Here is a 21,476-nt window from a genome sequence, read left to right as displayed (position 1 = left end):
TGAATCTGGCAATTGTGAGTGTGTTGTAAGAGTATTCAAAGAGAACTCAGTCAAAACCTGGTGAAGGACATGTCTTCTGAGGATGCAGGAGAATTATCTACTATTATCATCATATCTTAATCAGTATAATGTCGATTTTACATTTGACACCTATACATCGAGTCGGATCTTCTTTTTCAGCCTATGCATGTGACGTTGATACGTAAAGACATACAACATGGTGCAAAAAAAAACCTCCCGCAAATCTAACACAAAACCTTAATAGTCTTAATAAAATTAATTTTAATAAAAATATCATTTTAGGTTTTACAGGGTGACTCACAGCAGCGCATGTATACCATATTTTGGCCAGTTTTTTTTTGGTCAATTTTATTCCCCTCAATAATGCTATTTCTTTCAGTTTTAACAAAAAAATCATGCAGCTTTGAGGTAACAAGATATCATTCTACATCATTTTGGACTGCTTCTGCTGACCCGAATGACACAATTACCCTATTTCAGAAGCTATTTGTACTTCATAACCCCAGTAAATGGTTGCAGTCATATCTGCATGTCTCTCAGGTACAACATGCTACCATGAGCGTGTCTTTGAAGCCAAAACTTTAATCTGGTACAGTTCTCAATAAGGTTTGCTAAAGGAGGCCACACTAGTACTTGCATTTTGAATTGCCCTGTTTCCTAAGTGAGTTCCCTTTGAAAATAAGAATCTGCATGTTAAAATGTACCTCAGTTAAAACCAATGGGTTAGGTCTATGATTATGCCAGCACTGTCAAGGCTAATTACCATAGCAGGCAAATGGCTCTTTTACCCTCTGAGTTCTTGAATAGTGGATACTGTAATTAAGCCTGAGTGAATGTACTCTCATTACAAGGCGGTAGCACTGATTTGTGCCGAGTTTAGTTTGACATGCCAGGCCTCATTCTGAACAGAGGAAGTATGAATGGCAGCAGTGTGTGGCTGTAGGTGGGCTGAGCAGGAGCCGAAGCGGAAGCCGAAGAGAGAGAGAGAGAAAAATACTTATGGTATAATATCAGTGGTTCGCAATCCCATTTGATGGAATCCAATACATTGACTGCAGCTTTTTGTATTCACCCTACTCTAATACACCTGCGGTCGTATTACAGAAACGTCCTCAGTCTTATTAAGTTCTGAGAAGGTCAAGGTAAGATTTCCTATCTTAATTTAGGAATTACATTTTATCTTATTGAGTTATTGAATACTGTGAGTGCACCCAATACTGTTTAACCAGGCGCCACTGCTTTCAAAATTTTAGCTTTAGCTGCTGTGGGGAAACGGCACTAATGTTATTCTTCCTAATAAACAGCCACACGTTCAATTGTCTCTCCATTATTCACCACCATCGTTGTGATATGTTATTTAATGAGCTTTAATGAGCATTAACACACATAAGGGGAGGGAATCTCACACGTGAAACCACTGAATAAAACACATGTTAGGACACTTTTGGTGTTTTGTAATAAAGTTAGAACAGTATTTAGAAGCTTCTGTCTAGTTAGGATGCTTCTGTAATACTGTTTTCTTATCTGGAGTTAGGATAACATTCTAAACATAGAACATCTGCTCTAAATTTAGTCCTAACTGAAGTTATGGTGACAAAACAGATAAGAACACACAGATAAGATGATTCAAATCAACAAATATTTATGTTCATCAGGTAAGCAAAGCATATTAGAACAGGTAAAACAGAAGCATGCATGTAACCTCCTGTAGCACTGAGTCTGAGAACGACTGGTACAGTTATATAGAGACTGCAGAGAATGTATGCTCAGCAAAATCCTGTAAATCACAAATATCTGGTTGATGCAGAAATGCGTACGCCTGTCTGCTTGAAAGGTGCATCAAGATAGAAAGGCTTACTATTCCTTTCAGTCCTCTGGCTGTGTGGGCTGGGGTGGGTTTGAGCAAAGTGTGAAGTCATAGAGTGGTAGAGAAGACTACGGACACACTCACCTTTCATTTATGACCTTGCTGTCCAGCATCCAGCGAATGACAGGGAGAGGGTAGCCCTTCACCACGCAGGGTAGTAATACAGTTTCGCCCACAGCTTTGGTCACGGCAGTTGGACCCAGCAGGACCTCCATCCTGTCTTCAGCAGCAGAGTCTGAAATACAGCACAGAAAAAAAACTCAATTTAAAATACATGCTTGTCTATTCAAAACATATTTCTTTAAGAAATAGTGTACATTTTAATGAAACTGACAAGGACAAATTTAGGTTACAACACAGAGAAAATACAAAACAATGTATGGCTAGAATTCTCTGCTCAGAGATGCTCTGTGGTACAATTGCACACTGACTGCTGTCTTCTGCACAGCTGCCTAAGTGCCATTAAAATGTAGTACGGCTGCCATTTCAACCATTGAGGGTTAGGAATAAATCACAAACAGCAATTTCAGTGTTTACTGGAATATAAGGACATCTAAACACTTACTGATGAAAACGTGTAGTTTTGAAAAAGAAAATGCAATATTAACTGTATTTTATCTGGTAACTGTTAAACAGGTTTTTGACTGATTGCATGACATATGACAACAATGGGACACAAGCATATGCCTGCGGTTAAAGGGGAATTACACCCATTTTTCTACATTTCTGCATTATTCAATCATTGACATGTATGCAAAGTTATTCACAGCGCATTGTTGTGAAATGTTTCGGTAGATAAACTTACAGGAACCAGAGGTCCTGATGTTTACAATGCAAATGTATTTATTTCACTATTCAAAATTGGGTACTCTTTTGCCTTACTGCAGCTGTATGTACCTCTCCACCACGAATGGCTTTTAGATCATGCTTTAGATCAGTGGTCTCCAGCCCTGGTCCTGGAGAGCTGCCTTCCCGCAGAGCCTAGTTCCAACAACAATTTCTCACACCTGCTCCAGCTAATCAACCTCTTCCCAAGTCCCTGATCGGCTGGATGAGATGTATTAGAGTTAAGTAAGGAGCAGGGCAACCTATTGGATACAGGTTGGAACTAAACTCTGCAGGAAGGCAGTTCTCCAGGACCAGGGTTAGACTGCTATAGACCAAACCTTAACGTAGGCCATCATAAAACAATGTCTCAGACATCAGGCCACGTATTAGTAATCATTTGATGTAACAGCTTTCTTTGTGGGAGATTTTAGAAGCATTAAACTCTTCAGCCGTCTGTTTCCTATCACCAGCACTGTGAACAATGATAACTCAGTAAGTTTCTGGTACTGGTAGGATGTTAAAATCACATATGTCTAAAACACAAAGATAAACCACCGACTTACTGCAACACCTTTATTTTTTTATTCATAACAATGTGAAATATTATCTATTTTCTCAAATATTGAAATACTATTAACTTAGTAATATAGACATTTAAATAGTAAAAAATTGGGTAAATCCTTCATTTCAATTACGTTTGCATTTGTTGTCTGTATCAGTACCTGGTAAAATCTGTAGCTGTGCATCTTCACTGCTCTTGACTGGTCCCAGTCCCTCTATTACACAGCGGTATGAGCCAGCGTCAGCCTGTGAGGCGTTGCTGATCACCAGAGCTCCGCTGGGCAGCTGGACCACCCGGCTGTCCGTTTCCACGGCCTGGCCAGATTTCTCCCAGTGGGTGAACGGAATGAGCTCAGCACTCACCTCACAGCTCAGCACCTCGCTCCCCCCTGGGCGCACTGACACACCCTCCGGCTGGCTAGAGAAACGTGGTAGACCTGCCAGAGTAGAGACGCCACTCTATCAGAACATGACTTTACATAAGAGACAAATTGAGCGACTTTACACAAGAGACAAACTGTCCTGCACTGAGAATCTGACATACTGCCAAATTCTATCAATTTTTTTTTTTTTGTTAAATGATAATTCCATAGTTGTTTCAAAATGTGTGCATAATTAATATATATATATATATATATATATATTTATATATATATATGTATATATATATATATATATATATATATATATATATATATATATATATATATATATATTCTGAATGACTTTGTTTACCACTCTGAATGACCTTGTTTACATATTACTGATTGAATCATGCACAAATCCTGAAGAATTAGCACAATCCTGCTTTAATCTATTTAAGTTTAAAAAATGTGTTAAAAAGCATAAAGATCTCAATGTAAGCGTACAGAAAAAAATATTAATAGAGTTTCTATCCGTCACTCTAATGTAAAGCTTATAAGGGCACTAGTTCTGATGAACTGTGTGTCTCTGTGTAAATGATCAGTTTTTTGAAATGATGGGACAAACAAAAAAAAGGCTATAATGTAATTGAATTTTTTTTTACGATCATCTAGGGCACAAACACACACACACAAGCACACAATCGGACACACACAAGGTTGGTTTGGCCGTTTGTCTCTGCTGTTTTCTTTCATCTCATAATAATAACTTAGAAAGCAAAAGCAACTCTAAAAACACTCTGAAATAAAAGCCCAGAATTGCTGGTTTGGGCTGCTAAGGTTTGTAATGGACTATTTATATTATTCCAGGAGCACTTTACTCTTCAGCAGAGCTGCTTGTCCCTTCACTCTGCAACAGTTTAAATATACGACAGGGAAAAGCAATAGTGACATCCTAATGTTTTTACTGGCTGTTTGTTTCTCTCTGCTGATTTGGGGGTTGCTGTGGTCCAGATGAGATAGAGAGGAGGAAAGAGTGTTTGTGTGCGTGTATGTGTGAAGATGGCACCAGTCCGAGGAAGGGCTGTTGACAGGTCTGTGAGTCAGGCCTGAACCCAACGGGACGTTGCCAAATCTTCTCTCCACATAAAGTGCCAACAAAAGGCCACAGCAGGGGAATATTAGCCTCTACAAACATTACACTGCAGCTGCTTTATACTGACCGATCAAGTACCCACAACACAACACATTACGCTAATCTAATGGAGGCTTCACGTAGAAATAAAGACCAGCACCCTTTTGCTCGGTCAAAAGGTTCAGAACAATGGTGCTTCTGCAGCTCTGAGTGAACTCAGCCAGCACCCCAAACGCCGTAAACATCCCGTCAGACAAACCATACAGACAGCATCAACGTGTGCAAACATACTGCTGGAACTATACAAACACAAATGCAGCCTAGACAACACTGCCTAAATATAACGACAACAAGCAAAGGGTTATAAACAGTTACAATCAAACACACACACACACACACAAACACACACGCACAGCACACACACACGCACAAACACACGCACACACACACGCACACACACACGCACACAAACACATGCACACACACAAACACATGCACAAACACGCACACACAAACACACACACACACACACGCACACACATCAAGAAGGGGAATTCCACTGATTTTTCAAAATCTTGCATAATTTAGTAGTTGCTATGTAAACAATATCATTGAGTGTTTTTTTACTGGTGCTCTGTAGAGACATGGAACCAGGAACCAGGGGCCACGATGTCTACAACACAAATATTGCAATTCTGAATCTTTATATTGTGGCTGTTGAAACAAAACCTCACATCTCCAAAACTTTCTGCGAAGAAGCTATTAGAGGCATTAACACTTTGGAGGACTGGTTCCTATCACCACCACCGTGAACAATTCTGTCTTGGAAAGTTTCTTTAGGGTGGAGCATTTCATACCAAACCTCTTAGTAACACTGTTTACATCCTAACCATTTAATCATGAAGGAATTCTGAACAATTTTGTGGAATTCCCCTTTAAGATGGACAGTGAAGTTCAGACAGCTAAACCAAGGCTGAGAAAAAAGCGAAACATCTGGTTAGACTGCAGCAAAACATCAGAAACACCACCGTGGGGTTTCTGGCCTTAATAAAGAGAATATTTATTAATGCTTTGGATTCCAAGGCCCATGCTCACACAATAAGGGTCCCCAAAGACCCTCTGATGCTACTGTAGCGCTGCCTGTGAGGGAGAGAGAGTGTGAGCATACAGTGATGCTACAGGCTGGCACTGATCCCTCTACTCACACACAGACACAGGGAGATCATTAAACACAGCCGCGGGCTGCTGCTGCCCTGGGGGGTTGGGGGTCCCAACAACCACACAAATAAACACAGTCACACACACATACTTCACTAAGCCCTTCTATCATTACTCACCTTACACAGTTCACTAGGAGAAAGTCTGCAGATAAAACAGAGAGCCTATGTCTCTCTCTCTCTCACTCTCTTACTCTCTGGGCTGGGACAGTAAAGCCTCTCTCTGAAGACTCCACTAACTCTGCTCCATTTGATCAGTAATGACTCCACTCACTCCATTTTATCTGTAATGGGCCAAACCTTCAGTCATTTTACAGCTCCATACTAAATCCCTCAGTGTCTTGTGTGCCACACACACACACACACACACACACACTCCCTCTCTCCCTTTCTCTCTCTGTACCAGTTGGCGGCAGCAATAAAGCTGCCAGTGTGTTGTGCATATGGGTACCAGACACACAGCTTGCTTTCAAAACCCCTGGCACACATTCCTCCTCCTCTCTCAGCGTCTCTTCTCTGCCATCCCTCAGCAAACAGGCAGAAAAAAAGCCTCTTCAGTCCTCCGCCTCAGATGAACACGGACCGGGAAACTGACACCGATTTCTTCTGCCCTCCACAAACATTTGCTGGAACATTACCGCCCTCACTAATGCCTGATCCGGCCTGCTTGGCCTTGATCCTCTGACCAACGCTGCTGACCACCCTAAGGCTGCACAGTGTGAAGGAAACAGTGGCTCTGTGATCAGGAGCTCCAGGTGAGGGTCTGTGGCTGAGGACCCCACACACTGACCCAACCCCAGCCTGGACAGAGTAAACAGAGCTTAGGCTCGCAGCATACTGAGACCACACAGTCACCATTCAACGCCACCAAAGGCAACTAAACTACATGGACCACACAAACACGCTGCGGCTCTACAGTACAGGAAATGCATCCGAGTATAGCCGAGCAATCTGCTCCACAAAGATGAAGTCTACAAAGCACACAGGAACTCTGCCTTAAACAGGTCTAGTGAAAACTTCAAAAACACCTGTGGAATTAATACCATCAAAAAAGTTAGGCTTCTATCAAGTAGAGCTATTTAGACTCACCCTACTTCCCAACACGCCTAAGTGATTTAAAAGCATTAAGAAGGACACATAATCCCACAAACAATAATAACAACAGAATTTTATTCATAAGATACTCAAGGACACTGTACACAGAGGAAGGATAGCGTTCCAGAGCCCTGCACACTAAAAGCCTTATCTCCAAAAGTGCGTAATCTGGAGGGTGGGACAGAAAGTATGAATTTGTTTGAATTTATAGTGATATATAGTGATGTATTTGTGCAACATTTGAACCGGCTTTGCCATAAATTACCAAAGTAGTTCAAGTTATACCTTATCGCAACACCCTTACCACTCACGTGTAAGTAAAATATAAGGTTAGGCTTTCTTGGTCAGTTTCCATGTCAGTGTTACTGTTAAGCCAATTAGTTGTATCGGTAACACTGTATTTGGAGTGGTTCTTTGTAGATGATTAATAAACTCAACATATTATCAGTACCACATCAACAGCAGATCAGTGAAGTAGCAGTAGTGACGCATCTGAATACACTGAGGTAAATATCTTGTAGATGTTCTGTTGATACATTACTTACATTAAGTGGATGTATTGTTAATATGTTACTTCCATTACACAAAACCTAACCTTATCCAACCTTACCCAAAACATAATCCTAATCCTAACCTTAACCTCAACCCAAAACCTAACCCTAACCCTGGCCCTAATCCTAATCCTAACCTTAACCTTAACCCAGAACCTAATCCTAACCCTTTATATGTTTTTGACGTTACTGAGAGTCCGTTGAGTGTTTGTTTCATCTAAAAAAGACCACTGAAAAAAGTGTCACTGAATCTTTTACTGTAACAATGCACCATAGTAATGTAAATACTCAAGGCTGCTGTTTGTCCTTCACTTTTAAGTACTTGAAGGCCATTATTGTTATGCCATTATTCCATTTGTCGTAGTTATTAAATGTTCACAGATTTTTTTTGAGTAATTGCTGCTGAGTGAGCTTTCTGTTTTTGTTGTAGTACTGAATGGATTATTGAGAATCATTAAATTTCTCTACCACCAATAGGAGAACAGCATGGAATGATGTACAACATGAGCACAAACTGCAAACAGATGGCAGTGTCTACAGCAAATCTTAAAGCGAAACCACACATTTTTAATCATATTTCTTCAAGGTTTAACTTTACGCCGAGCACTGATGGATGACCAAGCAGAATGCTGCCACTGTTCTGAGAGGTAGACCTCTCACCAGAGAACATTTATCGTATAAATCTGAATCTGGCATTCAGCACACATGTACATAACTGATGTCCCAAGCTCTGTCACAGAATTTGGACAAGATTTTGCTGGCTACACCTTGCACAGTTATCACAGCAGGTTTGAGCCCCCCAAAAGTCAGACACATTGTTGCTCTCCAGCAAAGAATACACAACAGTCCACTCACTCCATTCTAGCACTTGTTTTAACCGTGAGCAGATAAAGAAGCCTGTAGCTGGCAGCCCGCTATAACTTACATGACTCATACCCCATGAAGGGAGGGTGACAACATGGTGTTAGATCATTCATTTCAAATATCACGGCTAATACACTACCAGATTAAATATTTCATGAGCCAGCTGAGATGACTCAGCATATTTCTGTTTTAATATCTTAATATCGATCAGAGAGTGAAAAGTTGAAGCGGGGTGAGAAAGAGAGAAAACGTCAGACTAAGAGGACAAGACAACTGTATAACAGATAATGGATGGCCTTTGTTATTTTAAAGGGCGTTAAAGATGAAACTCTTAAGCTGGTCAGGACTATCAAACCATAACTGGAACAATAAGGATTAATATCCCACATCCAAGAAAAACATTACTGTCTGGCACCTAAAGCCTAACAACAGCCGTTCACACGCACACACAGATGTGAAAAAGTGAGAGTTATGCACTCACAGGCCCTGCACTAGATTTTAACAGCCCTGGAAGTGACAGACATTGTAATTACTTGGAGCACAGCCTCATGACAAATGAGCAACAGGGATCAATGCTGAACGCCTAACTAATATCAGCTGGAACTGCAGCAGAGCTGGGCAGGGCAGAGAGAGCTCTGAGGCCCAGTGAAAACATTAAAGACGTCGTGAATCCAAAGAACCACGCTGCCACAGCAACCCAAGCAGCTGGAGCCCATATGGGCTGAGTATACGTTCAGCTTTTGGCTGAAGACAGACGTCCCCTACAAAAACTAACCAGCTTTCCTTTTCATCAAACAGTGGCGTCCGTAATAACAAAGATCTTGAAGCCCTAAGGAACCTAAGTCTGTGTTTTTTTTCTAAGTAGCTTACTTTTACTCTAATGGAAACACAATATGCAAATACAAAATATACTGTGAATTACCTTCCAGTGTCCACTAAACGGTCAATGTGTTTAACCAAAATTCTCTTCTCTCAATGTAATCTGGGATGTCCTAATCTTCGGACATACGTATGAAATCAGTATCTGCACCAATCACAGGGCTGATGTGGTTTGTGCATACCACACAGCTTTAAGAAAGCTGTATTCCCCTATGGGCTCTTTGTGTTTGAATCAAAGAAACTTACCGAACCAAAGCTAAACACCAAGCAAAAGCTAAACTAGCAAGCAGTATACCGGCCATCTGTCAATCCATCCATCCATCCATCCATTCATTCAACTGGCCAGGCCAGCATTCCCTGGATGCGCAACCTCCATTAGAGTGAATAAGAACATTACTGTCTTTAAGACGTAGCCATATAAAGGCTGGATAATGTTTTTAGTGAGCCGTGGACACAGGATATGGATATGGATATGTAGTGTTAGTTTCACTTATTTCTTTCCGTTCATGCTATTGTGTTCAGTTCTGCTTCAGGGGTGTTGCAGCATGGGAGTATTGGACTGAAAGATGTCAAGCATGCCTGCTTATTAGAATATTAAGACCATGCCCAGACAGTTCTCAGATAGGTCTGATGAGCAGTGCTTTATCTACACTGTTTTGCCTGTGACTTTAAAGGAGAAACCTTTTCTAGTGGCTGCTTTTCTGCTCTTCTCCAATCTGGAATAGTTTCAGCCGTATGATTGGAAATGTGGCACTGGACCACCAAACATCAGAGCTAGGCTTTGCGATTCCCTCCCCCGTTTGAGGTTACTCTGCTTCTTAATCTGGCAAACGGAGCCTCAAAACACACAGAAAACTAGGCTGAGAAACAAAAGTAGCCCAATAAACTAGGCCTTAACCTTATAACTGCATTTACTACAAACTCTTTTTCCCAAAACAGGGAAAAATATCCAGAGACGCTCATCTTCTTTTTCTGCCTAGTAAGCAGTCGGTGGAAGAGCTATAAAACAGAGGAAAGGCGGGTGAGATAAACGGGGTGGCTGGCAGGAGAAGTAAAGCTGAACACGTGAGAGGCATTTTACGCCCCGTCTCTGCACCGCCTGCTCAAGCAGTAATGTGACTCTGTTAATCTTAAGCACATCAGTAATTCAGAACGACCTCCACATAATGACGCAAAGGCTGTATTTAAATATGGCTTTAATCGCATTGCGGAGAGTGTGTTAACTCAAGGCCAGCCCTAATGGAGGACGAGAAGAGGAGCAGGCATTAAAAAGGCCAACTGTACCAGCTGTGCATCGATCAGTTTTTCTTTTAGGCATGTAAGCCACCAGTACCGAGGGGGACAAATCTGCTCCTCCAAGAATATTCCTTTGCCACAGCGATCTCGTCTTCCCATACCAGAGGAAGAACAGATGTGCCATTATTAAAAGGTCAGGGGTTGTACTCATCTTCAGTGCTCCTTCCTCTGGGTAATAGTGCGGATATACCGTCTCACTTCTACCCAAGAACAACTTCATGGACAGACTAGACATAATCCTAGCGATCAGCTGTGTTACTGAGATTACTGAGATACTTGAAAGATACAGAACAAAAAGAAGACAGTAACGATGAAAAGAAGCAGCTGCTCAGGAAGCATGTATGTGTTTCGATGAAAATGGAATGTATTATCAGTACATTTGTCAGTATATTTTAATATATAAAGAGAACATAGAGTAATATATAGGGATGTGAAAGCTGGGGCCGATGCCAATGTCTGATATTATCCATGTAAATATCTGCCAGTGCTGATACATAAATATTTACAGAAAGTAGAGAGTGGAACTACATCTACCTGTATTTCCATCACAGAGACATATAACTTTTATTTGTAGAGGGTTATATATGTAGTAAAATGAAGAAAATGCAGATATTTTAGCACAGTAGCGCAGCATCACCTAAACATTTTGCTCCTCAGGAGAAAATGATTACATCATCAGGAATCGGTTTAAAATATTGGCGAAATCTAAACACCTATCCAATGCTGATCTAAACACCTATCCAATGCAGACTAATTTTTAGGCAAGTATCTGCCGACATAATTTGTTCACTAGATGCACGACAGCAGGAGCTGTTTCTACATCATATCTGAAAACACAGTGACCGAGATCAGCATGTGCGCAGGAAATTCAGATCCTAATTTTGGAAAGACCACGAGAGCACTAGCCAATTAGCCTACCGAGGACAGGCTGAAATCATGGCATTAAAAAGGTCAGCTATTACAGCACAGACCAAATGAAAAGGTGATCCTGTTTCACAGGCCATCAGAGACTGTGACTATGTATAGAACTAAAACTGCTTCAAGATCAGTACTTTACTCCCTACAGCCTCTCCTGATAAAAAACGAGAGGTTAGTGAAAAGGTCAATAGTGTCATCTTTGGCCAAGAGAGTGAGAGATGATTAAAGCACTGATTAGACTCCCTGCAGACTTAGCTGCACCGTAGATGCTTGTATTAACCTTGGACCTCATAAATGATATGTGAAACTGTCCATGTGGACATCAGAGTTGTTTGCTTATCGTACCTACATTCATTGACCATTTTATCAGGTACAACTACCATATGCTTTAGGTGCACTTTGCAGGTTTACATTGGGTGGTGGATCATGCTCAGCACTGCAGTGACACTGACATGGTGGTATTGTCAGTGTGTGTTGTGCTGGTGCGAGTGTATCAGCTGTGTTGCAGGGGTTTGTAAACACTCCATTAGTACTACAACTACTTTTGTTGGAATACCTTGTATACAGAGACTACAGCACATCCATGAACAGTTGGTGTTTGTCCTCCTCTAGCCTTTCATCAGTGGTCAGATTCTGACCACAGGACCACTGTCAGATGGATATTTTTGGCTGCCAGATGTTCACACGCACACCTATGGTTCATGTAAACTGCATGGCTCGATAGTCAAGGTCCAACTAGAGTCTTAGTCGACCTACGCCGAGTGCGATTAAAACATGCGGTCCAGTATTGTTGATTACAGACCTCCTGTTATTCACAACTCAGTCAAAGTCTAAATACTTTATGGTAGGCCTATGGTGGTGCAGTGGCGGTCCCTTTCCTTTGATGGACAGAATAGAGGGGGGCCAATCTAGCAGCAGCAAGAAATGAGCTACAGTCTGTAATTGTGCATGACCTAATAAAGTGGCAACTCGAACAATGACTCAGTTTCATAGATGTTAATTTGTTGGCTTTCTTATCAACCATTCTGCAGATAACAAATTCGCCAACAAACAGTCAGAGACAATCGGCATGAGTGCCCAGGAAACATTAAATAACAACGAAGTTCCTCACAGGTTCAAACATATCTTGGATGAAGCATGGGCAGCTCAGTGCTGCTGCTGAGACTTTCGAAAAGGTCTCAACAGCAACAAGTGATGATGACTGAGAGAAATCTATAAATGAATAAACAAAAGACCTAGAAGGGAGGTGAGAATGTCAGCAGTAGGGGACTAATCTTGAAGCCTCTGACTAATCGTAAGAGAAACAAACTGGAAGGCACTTTATGGAGAACTTGGAATCTATCTGGAATCAAATACAGCTCAGTACATATAAGGAAAAAACATAAAAGAACAGGCTTCATAAAACTACATGCACTACTCACTTTGATTCTCGACTACAAATATAAGCCATCTCATAAATCAAATGAAAAGAAACTGAGTGAGACGGAGAGAGAATATGCTGAGCACAACCAGGCCGACTCAAAAAAGTCCTGATATGTTTGGAACTTTGAAGCAAAGCTCTGTAACTCAATTAAAGCCGGGAGGGGAAGAAGAACCTAAATGGAATAGGCAGAGATGAAGGCTGAGTTTGTGAGGGGGAAAAAAAAAGAAAGTGGCAAGAGAGGAAGGGAAGTGGATGCAGCCTGTAGCCGCAGTGCGTGACTCTGTGTTGCGCAACTGTTTCTGCCTGCAGTGAAGAAGCGCGTTAATAGCTGAAGATGAATAAGGGAAATTCTCTCTCTCGCACATCCCAGTGCTCTTTGGCCATACAGATACTGGGAGGCAAAAGAGACCCACTACTGCATTCTGCATCACTGAGATCAGACCTAATCTACAATCCGCCCCCCATTAGCCCCTCCTGCTGGGCTTGCACACCCTGCCCATCCACTCGTTTAATCTCTTAATTAATGGCCTCCTCTCTCCTCGCCTGCTGGTTAGTTGCGAGATCACCAGGAGGTGACACAGCACATCTGCACACAGAGAGAGAAGTACTATTAGTGCTGAAAACAGCAAATAAACAGAATAGAGATTTCACACAGCGGCGGCACTGAGGTCACGTATGAAAAAAAAATGTATTATTAACCCCTTACACCAAATTCACACCAAGCTGATGTGTTACAGAAGCAGAGTACACAAGAAGCGCAAGTGACCGTGCATACGATCCACACTGCCTCTAGCTCAGCTGTCAGGTAAACACTTCAGATGGGAACATCAGCTCCTTTATTGTCCTTTTCTTTTATAAATAACAAGCTTAAAGCTTGACAGCACAACAAGCAGATCTGTCTTTTGCAATGAAATCACAATTACTTCATCATAACAATGGCGTCCATGTGTCCTGCGCAGGAGATTATCAGCATCTCATATGCCAACTAAATCGTCAGATTTTAGTAAATTATGGTGTTAAATGTAGTTTAGAACAGTATAGAAAGTATGAGTGTGTGACTGGATGTCTATGGAGTTTATCACACACTGAAAGACTGGAAGGGCTGGTGTTTTGATGTACCTAAGACTGCGATAGCGCGATGTAAATAAGCGACAATGAACATCATTCATATGTGTCAATGCATTGTGGAGAACGCACATTCTATTAATTACGGCATCAAATGCAACCGCGCTGTGTAAGAAACAAAGTTCACAAACGGCCAGCACCAATCAGCATCCTTCTCCATGAATTTCCTTGGTAAGCTGTGCAACAACATGTGTACAGTCATCAGTTTTATTTGCTCAAATTTCAGTCTGGAGAGTCAAATTGAATTGAAGGTTAAGCGTATCGCTGCACACCTAATTATTTATATATAATTACATAATGCCATTATTAATTAAATAACGAGGCATGTAATTAATTACATTAATTTAATTTCCATTCTGTATCGACAGGTATGACCCTGCATTTCTGACTTGTTCTGTTGTTTCGGTGTTAAGAAATGAGAAAACGTAAGGTTAAGGTTTTTTGTTTTTTTTTGTCACACAAGAACAACTGTCAGTTAAATAAAGCATCTCTTTACAAAAAGAATGTGGTATTGATCACAAGCTTAGAATCTGCACTTTCCCCAAAACATCTGTGCTTGTTTCAAAAAAAGTAAGATGAAGAACTGGTTTCAGGGACCATACGGGACCTGCACTGTTAGAAACAAAGGTCCTGTGCAGGTACATTATTAATTAATCAAGGTACAAACAGTGTAAATGTACCCTCAAAAGGTACAACAGTGGTTTTACGGTCCAACTGTGAACCTTAAATAAGTTCTTTCCAGGTGAAAAGTAGATATTTGCACATTGCATAATCTAATGTTTTCAAACAGAACAATAAAATAAAAAGCCTGAAGTCAATACAACTTATGAAATATCATTTCAGTGGATTATAGTAGAATAATGTTCCCTGACTAAAAGTACTGAGATGTACCCTTGAGGATACCACACCAGTGACAAGAGGGGTACTGCCCCAGTGACATTTCTGCGAGTGTAGAGGGATCTAAGAGTTTGATCTACCTGTACAAGTACATTTTTTTCATCAAGGTACAAACAATGTAAATGCACCCTCAAAGGTACAATAACGGTCTTAAGGTCCAGTTGTGAACCTTAAATGATTACTAAAGAGAGACTACATTCACTTTCCCAGCAATAAGGTACATATTTGTACCTTTTCATAAACTATTGCTTTAAAATAGAAAAACAAAATAAAAGTCTGGAATCTAGAACTGTGTTCCCTAACTAAAGCCACTGAAGACCTCAAGGGTACCATTCCAGTCACTTAATAGGTGTCACCACAGTCACAGTATCTTTTTCCTGACAGCGTAGGAGGACTGATAAATGTTCCAGCCATTTTTGGTGTCATTAGAAACCAAACAAACAGTGGCTAATCTGTGATGTAGTGTGACAGTGCTGTTCACCTACAGTGCACGGAAATGGAGCAAGTGCATTCAAAACACAAACAGCACAACTGCCCCCCTACACACACACACACACACACACACACACACACACACACACACACACACACACACACACCTGCCTCTGCTAGTTTTTTATTTGCAGCTGCCGGTGTGCTGAAACTGGTCTGCTGGAATCCCAGGGGCCATTGCACATAAAGTTCAGGATAGCCCACAGGAAATGAGGACACACACTCACTTACTCATGAATGCACTTACTTCGCACGGCCCTCTTTCTTTCAGAGTGCTGTTTCCTCCCCCTTCACCCAAGGCCCAACACACACACGCTTACGTCCCCATCCTCAATTTAACGCTTCTGCAGTTCAAGGGAGACAATTTAAAGCAGGATAGCGCTGGTTCTGACAGTTCGGTAACAGGATTTATTTCATATGGTAATGCTTTAAGCTGCTGCTTCATTCTGCACTCCATTCACTTCAGCTGGAAAGAGTGCGTTTCAGAGCAGCACTGCTTTCACCCCTACTTCTTCTTCTCTGTCTGACTGACAGCTCGCTCGCTGGCCTCCAACACCCGCAGAGAATGGACAGACAAATACGCTTCCCGCTCAAGACCAGCAAACAAAAAACTATCTATTAAACTGAGGGAAGGGAGGGAGAAGCACGGACAATAATACAGTCCTCAAGCATTACGTAATCAAAGTTTTGCACAAAAAAAGGAAAAAGTAGACGTTTATAAAATGAAAAAAGTCACCATCAATCATGGTGATAAATGAGGATATAAACACATTGAAGCCCATTTTAATCTCTCTAAACAAAACAACGTCTAAATAAACTGCTTCCAACTGCTTTTCAAGAGATACAGCGTAAATATTTATCCTGAGAGAGAAGTGAAAAATTAGCCAAATCCGGTGACTTTGGGGGTTTGTTTAGTGTAATACGGTAACAAACTTCAACTAACCTCTGAGATTCAGTGAGTGTAGGACAAGAGGATCAGAGAGGCAAGACATTCACCTGCCCATCTTTAATGGATGGTGATGCAGCATCATAGACATTCATTACAGAAAGCCATCGCAGCTCTGTTACCTCCACGATGGCATGGCCATGAGCAGAACACAAGGTTGAAATACAGCAGTGAAATTATCCAAAGAGCTTTTAAACGGCAGCTCAGCAGGGATGAGTGAGAAGATGAGGCTGCACTTCTTCAAATAAAGAAGAAAGTACTAAACACGACGCAAGCAGTTACTGTTCTTGGTTTCATTATTCTGTGCTTTTTTTGTAGTTTTCGCAGGTTGCAGTTTTCAAGCTAGAACAACAGAACTTGTAAAGAACTATGTATAGCCTATACACAGCGTGAGCAAGCTGTGGAGACAGATCATGCGTGCGGTTTTCCTACAGCATTCGTTCAATCACAATTTATTCCTCTGTAAGAAATGAATGGTGTAATGATGAGAACATTCAAATCTAACTGCCACAAATGATGTCAAAAAAGACATATTTTACACTGCCCCTCATAGACAGTACATCACATACACACACAGCAACCATACCATAGCAATGGCATAGCAACCACCTGGGATAACAGCAGCTGCCCAGCAACACCTTAGCAACCATCTGGGATTCCATATCAACAGCATAGCAACACTTTAGCAATCACCCGGGACACCACGGCAACAGCTCAACAACACCATGGCAACCACCTGGGGTTTTGCCAAGCACACTTAATTTGTTCACAAACTTTCCCCTTTCATTGTAAATGTGCCACACAATTCCATTAATATACACTAGAGATGGCATTTAATGTTACATATCGCAGGTTTGTAAACAAAACAATTTTCTTGACTGTTTATTTGGAGTGTAGAACAGATCTGTTTTAGGAGGTAAACAGTGAAAGACAGGGCAGAACCACAAACACCTTCACTTCCCAGACTGCACCATTTCAGGCAATAATGGGCAGCAGCAGGGAGCAGAACTGACAGGCATTAAAAAGAGGACACAAAAGAAGAATAGAGGGTCATCACAAACCAATGGACTTAAATGCATTGTTGTCAATCTACTTCCTCTAAATGCTTGTCACTTCCATTCACTGAGCAAGAAATGATTTTTCCAACGTTCCTGCTGATCCACTGGATCATATTCAGTGCTAAAGCTCAGTGCAAAAGGCTGGTGAAAGAGAGACGGAGACAGAAAGAGAGGCAAAGAGAGAGCAATGGAGAGTAGCTTGCATCTTCTGTGTGTAGGAAAAAAAAGTCACACTTGAAGGCAGATTCTTCCCTGGAGGGGACAGAAAGAGGGCAAAAAGAAGAGTGAAAGAGGCAGACAAGGCAGAGAGTCTGAGAGCGTGCGGGAACTTCAAATGTGCCAAGCGTTTAATTTGGAGACGGAACCTTTCCATCCAAAAACTCTGAGAAACTAAAACTTGTATTTCAGCTTCCAGTGGCTTGTGTTTGATTGAGAGAGGGGTTTGTGAGTGTACAGGAATATGCCTCTGATCTCAGATACTAGAACAGACTAATATAATCTATTATCATGAAACATAATTAGATGTTGTGCAGAGCTTTGAGCAGCATAATCCAATAGTCTTCACATGACTATTCGCATCTCAAAAACTGGCCTGCAATGCGCTATACAGATGCCTGGCACTGTAAGCCAGGCCTTGATGGATATTAGCTGAGCAGTGAACAGAAATTTCCATAAATGTTGCATGCACTGTGAACTGTAACGCTCTCACTTGCTTTCATAATAATATATACATCATTAAGAAACCTCATTAAGCTAAATCATTCCACTCACGTGCAGTAATGTAACTGAAGCTACCAGACACCAGAGCAGCGAGATATTTAGAACTACCTCACCTTAATATAAATCATCTCCTCTGCAGCCCCCATTATAAAATCTGTCTCTTCCTCTTTCTATTAAAGTCTCACTCTGCTTCTCTAAAGCCCCCCCACCTCTGATGCTGATCTGGTATTCGGACTCTGTGCCAGAAGTGCATGTTCAATATTCATGGAAGTCGAGGTGCGCTAATGAAGACGTAGCACTGTGTGCATGTTTGGCTTTCACCCAGAGACCGATGTGCCACTCACAGGCCTTTACTGCATGTCTACATGCACCCTGGACCTCTGCATGCAGAAACAGGCTGCAGGCCAGTACAGGAGGCTCCAGTGCAGTATAGCGGTCATGAAAAAGGACATGAAAAAGAATTCAAGGTCAGCATGCTGCTTATTCTCCTTCTGCTGCAAAAGAGCAAGCTGATCTGTACAGGTTATTCTACCAAGCCGCTGGTAGTGATGGTCAGGTGATTATATTGACAGTCCCTCCAAAAGGTTTACAGGAAATAATCTTCCATTTAATTTAAAACCATAAGAGTAAGAGTCAAATTCTGCTTCATGCAAACACACATAATAGGACTGTTAAGATCAAATCTGATACTTGAATATTCACTGAATTAAAAAAAAAAATCAATCCTGATTCTCTTTAAATACTAACCTCAACACAAACGAATACCAAACGAAAAACGCAAGTATGTCCTCGTGTGAGGTAACCTAATGACCAGCTTCAAATGGCAGACTTTCTTGACAAGCCAATGCCTTGAATGAGGACGCTTTGTAGTACAGTAAGCTAATAATCACGCGATGTTTATAAGGTGGTGAAGCTGCATGGCTAAGCTGCAACACAGCTACCGCAGCTACAGACTTTTGCTTTTACTAGAGCTGGTGTGTGTCCTAACGTTTTCAGTGCAGCCACGCTTTTTCGCACATATTAACAGCGGGGTATCACTGGTGTGAGGATTTTCTGGAAAAGTCCTTCTTAAAGATATGTCACAGTAGGCCTATGTACCTTTATGATGACCATCGCATGAGTGGTGATCTCCAGGCTGAGAATCACTGGTTTAAACACTGGTCGCTTGATAATTAATGCCGATGGCCCCCTGGCACCTGGCAGGTGTAGGACACACAACATTGACTTGGGAATCTGGTGTTTATCTTCTTACTTTTTTCTTTAAAAATAATGTATGATTAAAAATGTATGTATTTCTCAAATATTGAATACATTTGAATTTCAGTCAAACAAACAGAAAATTCTAATTGGATTTCTAATCCCATCTGACAGCCCTAATGCACAATGACATTCCATGTTTGGAGCGCTGATATTTCTGTGCTTTAAAGGGGTCATATGGTTAACACAATTTTCCTTCATTTCCTGTGTTTTTACTTTCATCATAGTTCTGATGTCACAACCACGAACTTATTTACATATTACTGCCCATTCAGCCTACAGCTGTTTAGCTCATAGATTAATGTTGAAGTGACTCTGAGTATCGTTCCTGCAGACTGTCTTTAGTGGTTCTTCCGAAAGCAGATTATGTGAGTGAAAATGGTTGAACGTTGTGCTCTTACTGGCTTTTAGGAACCAAATGCATCATTACATGCCACCCAAAGGATCCAGGTATCCAATAGGATTGGCTGATTTTATTTTTTTCAGTCTGACCACAACCATCAGTTCCACATATCTGCGTAGACTGCCTCTTGAAAGAGGTACAGTACAAGGTAACCAATCAGTGGAGAGATCATTTACCAAAACTGTCTGTTTGATTCTAAGGGATAAAGAGAGCTTGGGAGATGGTCACTTATTTAACTGCTTTTGGTACATCAAATTGCAAAGTAGACTTCATGGAAAAAAATGAAAAGAAAACCATAAAATATGGCACATTTATAGTACCTGATTCATGCACCAGTCAGACTCAATCTAAACCTGACTTTTTTTTTACTCCACTTCACAGACGCTTATTCATAAAAACGACCTGACCCAGAGGTATTCATAAAAAATGCTGTGCTAAGAAGACTCATTCACTAAGCAGCACTTTTACAACCACCACTGTTCTGTTCCCTCAGGTGTATTCCTAAACTGAAGATCCAAGAAGAAACTGCAGTTCCTCTTTTTTGCCTTTTGCAATATTGATTGTGCAGCCCCAGAATGCATCAGTACATACTGCTTAAACACAGGACAATGTGCTGGATGTTCAGGGTAGTGTTCTCATGGAGAACAGGCAAGAGCTCTATGCCAACATCCCTGCTTCAAACAGCCCTCTTTCACTGCCCTGACATAAAAAAACAGACACACACACACACACACTCTAATAGTATCTCTCTCTCTCTCTCTCTCTCTCTCTCTCTCTCTCACGCACACACACACACACACACACACACACACACACACACACACACACACACACACACACACAAAAACACACGCACACAGTCATTGTCTGTAGTCTGTGGGAACATCAGAGTGAATATGAAAGGGCAAGCAATGCCAACATCTGGGGAGCAGAGTGACACAGAGCCCGTTTTAACACTTTGAAGAAACTTACGCCTTCCTTCCGCATTTCCACCAGACAGAGCAGCAGGAACGCTCTCTGGAGGCTGTCGCCACTTTGCTTTCATTCCTCTCCTCACACTTAAACCAAGGAGAGGGAAAAGGGGAAGCCGGGTGAAGGAAGAGGATGCAGATCTGAGACCTCTCTTATGAGCATCAGAACGTCGCAGCATGGCCTGGAATGTACCACCTTCATCCACCACCACTAAAGCTGCTACAATTGGCTAACTAAATCCATGAGTCATGGAATAAGGGGGAATGGACGCTGATTATAGCTGACAAGTTGCTATAAGAATGCTACTTATAGTATGCTACAGGAAGCAATAAAGGCAGTATGGTTTCTACTAATTCACTGCACTCTTAAAGAAGAATAAATCGACTGACTGAACTACGCCTGCTGCAGTTTCTTCTCACAACGTCGCCATCGAAATTTCTGTCTTCCAGGCAAATTATTCCATTCTGCAGAGATTTTTAGGGGCTCTGATGTGTTCTCTTGCCATGTATCTTGGGTGTAATGAACATTTGGGTCATTCTCACAAAACCACCTTGATACATGTCCACAAATATTTTATAAGCATCACACA

General features: G+C 41.4%; 1 protein-coding gene across 6 annotated transcripts in view; it reads right to left on the bottom strand.

Moving 5' to 3' along the window:
• Window positions 1-21,476, bottom strand: part of LOC118811856 (neogenin) — a 114,432-nt gene that overhangs the window by 52,251 nt on the left and 40,705 nt on the right. For all 6 annotated transcript variants that reach the window (XM_036576393.1, XM_036576395.1, XM_036576394.1 and 3 more), the window contains exons 3-4: window positions 3,439-3,714; window positions 1,973-2,123 (exon numbers count right to left, since the gene is read on the bottom strand). In XM_036576393.1, the coding sequence (XP_036432286.1) occupies window positions 1,973-2,123; window positions 3,439-3,714 (427 nt within the window). The remainder of the gene's footprint in view (window positions 1-1,972; window positions 2,124-3,438; window positions 3,715-21,476) is intronic.

The sequence above is a fragment of the Colossoma macropomum genome, unplaced genomic scaffold (assembly GCF_904425465.1).
Source record: "Colossoma macropomum unplaced genomic scaffold, Colossoma_macropomum, whole genome shotgun sequence".
NCBI classification, from domain to species: Eukaryota; Metazoa; Chordata; class Actinopteri; order Characiformes; family Serrasalmidae; genus Colossoma; species Colossoma macropomum.
Note: the sequence above shows the minus strand (reverse complement) of the source record. Positions and strands in the feature narration are given on the sequence as shown.